At 36.6% G+C, this 4,444-nt stretch overlaps 1 protein-coding gene across 1 annotated transcript; it reads left to right on the top strand.

Annotated features, from left to right (window-relative positions):
- The first annotated feature begins 2,254 nt into the window (after positions 1-2,254).
- Positions 2,255-2,848, top strand: LOC116205885 (agamous-like MADS-box protein AGL61). Its single transcript, XM_031538579.1, has one exon. It carries the CDS (start codon positions 2,255-2,257, stop codon positions 2,846-2,848), a length of 594 nt encoding a protein of 197 aa, XP_031394439.1.
- Positions 2,849-4,444: the final 1,596 nt, after the last annotated feature.

The following is a 4,444-nucleotide window of genomic DNA, read 5'->3' on the forward strand; positions in this document are numbered from 1 at the left end:
CAGTAGTAAGAGCATGTCAATTAGTAATATAGAAAGAACCCAAAACATTGAAAACAAACAACAATAAAAAAACCCTATATGTTTAAGAACTAACATTTCTGTTCGATTCCAACACTTTGGGACCGACTGAGTACTCAGATTCCGATAGCCAAGGGCCAAAGCAACCTTAAAACCCCAAATGTAACAAAAAACCAGCACGTGAACTGACCAAACTACTCTCAAACTCCCAAACCGTCCTCAAACAACCACTTCCGAGTTCATCTACTCCTCTCAAGATGCGATCTAACCTGCAAATTTGTTGATTGACCAAACCCTAAAACCTCGAACGAGCAAACCCACAATTTTCTCTCCTCTGAAACCCTTACTTTCTGATCTTTTGGATCATGCATTTGTCTGGTCTGTTTTGGGGAAGATAAGGAAGAACAAGGGAAGTGGAACGGGTTTTGGAGGGAAAAGGAAAACAAGGGAAAAGGCCCCATCAATTAGACAGAATGGAGTTTACATGGAAGATAATGGCCATCTGTACCAATCGTAACGGCCGCGTAGCCATTTCACGGGGGAGTTTGGACAGAAGGAGACTACGTGCTAGATAAGGGAAGATTTTAAAATATTGTGTTTTTTATAGAAAGTTTTTAAATTTCGTGATAGATTAGAGAATTTTTAAATAGTACATGCTTTTTTAGGTTAAAAACCTTTTTTTTAAAAAAAAAATTAAAAAACTTATCCTCCAACCAGACCGGCCCCTGAACTGAACGGGCTTGGCCCTGCACAATCTGGAGCGGCCCGTGAATAGGGGTGCTGGTGGGAAATAAATCCTTAGAAAGAAATTCCTTCAGAGAATTATTTTTATTTTTTATTTTTATAATTTAGTGAGGAAATTTCCGAACCTGGATCTTCCCTTCGAGAGGCTAACATGTCATGCACATATAGCAAATTCCCTTTAGTTATAGCAGCGATTTATATTATTTGAGATAAGTTTGCTGATTTTCTTATATATTCAAATCAATACTTTTTTTTTGCATTTATCATTTTTATTTTTGTAAAATATTTTTTTGATGAAATTTTCCTAGTACTTTCTTTTGCTTTTTAAGATTCTGACAATAATTTTGCTGTCAACTTCTACAAGGAAAAAATTATTGATGAAATTTAAACAAAAATTGCCAATAGAAAATCGTCGATAATTTCTATCCAAAACTATATATTTTAAAGAAAAATCCTAAAAGAAGTTCATCGAGAACTTGTTGGAAGTTTAGGACGGAATTGTCTTGTCGGAATTTAGTGGTTGAGATATTTCTTACAATCATGATTGAAGATATAATGAGGAATATATAAATCTTACTTTTAATATATAATATGTATCTATATCTTTCCTATATATGTCTAAAGGAATGAATGTTGTAAGAGCATAATAATGTTATTATTTGATAAGATTAAAAAACATATATGTGAAATAATTTAATTTACCCTATATGTATTGTTAACCGTTTACCAAATATATTTGCTAAAGTACTTAAGACTTATATTAAATTAAATTATATTTAAATAAACCTTGTACTAAATGTCAACAGTAATTTAATTTTTTAATGTCATTAAGCGCGGGATTTTTTCCTAATATAAAGTATTGTAATAAAAAGTGAGACAACTTATAAAAGTTTTTTTCGATATGAAAAATAAAAATTACTTACCATATAGTTGTCATATATTTTAAAATTTTAATCATTTTGAATTTAAATTTTGAAAATGACTTGAGTAAGAAAAATAATCGTGAAACCACTTAAAACAATCCACCTTGGTTAATAGCTAATAATTTAAAGTGTACAGATATGAATTCCTCCATTCAACCTTGTAAATTTCATATATTTTTTCACATGGTAATTACATTTATATTTACATTACATAATTGTTTGTTTGGTAATTGCTCAATGAATTAGCAAACCTCACCTACCGCAACCAAATAAAAATGGTATGTTAATTCTTGTATTTTTTTTTAATATTAGCATGTAGGACCAAAGTCTACATGAAAATAGAGTATTATTAACGCCATTTGTTCTTCTTCACCAGGAAAAAAAAAACACTGTTTGTTCTTACTATGCCAAATATGTTAAGTCCATATACGTACCATTTACCACAAGATACCATCGTAATGCCGGCACTGTATATATACTACGAGAGACGCTCCGACTATGCTGTATATATACTGCAAGAGACGCTCCGACTAAGCATTCACCACCTTCATTTTAGTTCTGTAGAAAACATGGCGAGTACTAGTAAGCAAACTCAAGGAAGACAGAAGATAGAGATGAAAAAAATTGAGGATGATGATGATCGACTGGTAACATTCTCCAAAAGGAGATATGGCATATACAAGAAGGCTAGTGAGCTAGTCACGATGTGTGGTGCAGAAGTCGGGATGGTCATTTTCTCAACGTCTGGGAGGCCATTTTCATTTGGCCACCCCTTAATGGAGTCCATAATAAACAAATTCCTCAAACGAAACGTGGGCTTGAGTACAGACAAAAGGCTCCAGGCCATACTTGATGCTCGTCGTAGGATGAGAATAGATCAACATAATGATAGCTACAATGAGTTGCTCGAGCAGCTGGATGCAGAAAAGGATAGAGGGCTGGCTCTAAAACAAATAACTCGGGCAACGAAGGAAGGAAACCCCAAGAACTGGGAGCTTGGGTGGTGGGAACGGCCCCTTGATGAGCTCACGCTACCCGAGCTCGTGAAAGTAGCCTCAGCTATGGAGGCATTCCATAAGGACTTATGCAGCTACCTTAATCATTCAAATGATCTGGCTGCCCCTGCAACCGATATCCCCTGGTTAACCATTCAAAGGATCTAGTTGTCCATATGCCCGATATCCCAGTGATTAACCATGTAAAGGATCTAGCTGCCGCTGTGCCTAACACCCCAATGGTTAACAATTCAAAGGATCTAGATGCTCTAGTGCCTTCTATCCCAACGGAAAAGCGTGAGCTTGCATTCATTGAGGCTGAAGCTCGTCCCAATAATTCGGGATGAAATGCTCATGCTCATAGTCTAAATTTTGGGGACAAAATAGGCATAGTTATCTGAAGACTCTATGGGAATATCCATTTCTTGTTATGATAATAAAGCATTTGTTGCTATGTTGTCATTGTATCAATTTCATTCAGTTTGATTGTGCAATATAAATTGATATATTGATGAATAAATGAAGAATTTTAAGAAATTGCTATTGAAAAAAATTACATGTTTCATGTTCTCATTAGGCAGATTTCACTAGACATATATGAACTATTGAAATATATAATGCCAAATACAGGCAGTGGTGGCACAACCAATTAAGTCCGTGCCCGTTCTTCTTCGCAGTCAAATTCCGCATCCCTGACTCGACTCGGTGAGTCATGGGGTCCTGTGGTACAATGAGATTGCTTCAGCCAACTCCATCTTTAAGCAACTTTTGCAGTTCTTGTAATTTATCTTCCATGCATTTCCCATGTTTGTCGAGGTCCTCCTAAGTTACCAAGTGCTTTATGTCGATATCCCCATATGATCGACTCGTTCCCTTGAGGTGAAAGAGGACTCAACTAAACTACAAATGTAAGAGATTTTTGGAGTCACCGTTAACATATTAAATGGCTATATCTAGTTCGATTAGGAAACCAAACTTTTATTTGCGAAGGGCACAAGATATTAGTCACGTACTAGGTTCGTTATTGACTAGGGAAGCGAATTGCTGCTGATACGGCAGAAGACCTGGCAAGTCGGAACCTGAAGAAAATTAGGTTATGACGACCCTATTTTGAAGGAAATGGCCTCCGGAGCAAAACTCACGGTTTTGCCGTGATTTTTCGATATTTAAAGCAAATTCCATCGTTTAGGGTTTCAAACAGGCAATTTATGTTAATTATACTGTTTTTTGCAATTTTAGAAAAGTCTAATTCTTTTTATGCAATTTAGGTTTTCTTAAACCCTATTTAAGTTTTGTGTAAACCATAGGGCTGAAGGAGTCGTCTTTTGGATTATCAATAAAATTCAAAACTTTCGTGCTTTGTCCAATCTCTGATCGATTCGAGTTTGATGCCTATTTCCTGGTATTCGTAGAATCAGCAGGTATAGAAGGTCGTAGTTCCGGTATTCGTGCGCAAATCAACGGGTCTGTGACGGTTACTCGCGTTGTACGCTGCGTCAGTTGGTATCAAAGCTGCGTTTGTACTTGGATCAACGATGCCGCCCAGGAGGAGGGATCGTGTGGAAGATGTTCATGACCGATAAAATCTGCGACATCTGGAGCAGAAGCTGGATCAGCTGGATCAGAGGGATCAGCAGAGGGATCAAAGGCTGGATCATATGGTGGAGCAGCTAACACAGTAGATGGCTGCACTTATGGAGAATTAGAATCGGAAAAACCCTAACCCGAATTCTGACCTTGATCGAGAGGAAACTGAAGCAGAGT

This window comes from Punica granatum, chromosome 1 (assembly GCF_007655135.1).
Source record: "Punica granatum isolate Tunisia-2019 chromosome 1, ASM765513v2, whole genome shotgun sequence".
Classification (NCBI taxonomy): Eukaryota; Viridiplantae; Streptophyta; class Magnoliopsida; order Myrtales; family Lythraceae; genus Punica; species Punica granatum.

Coding starts and splice junctions, on each gene's coding strand:
- LOC116205885 (XM_031538579.1), top strand. CDS start 2,255: ATGGCGAGTACTAGTAAGCAAACTCAAGGAAGACAGAAGATAGAGATG.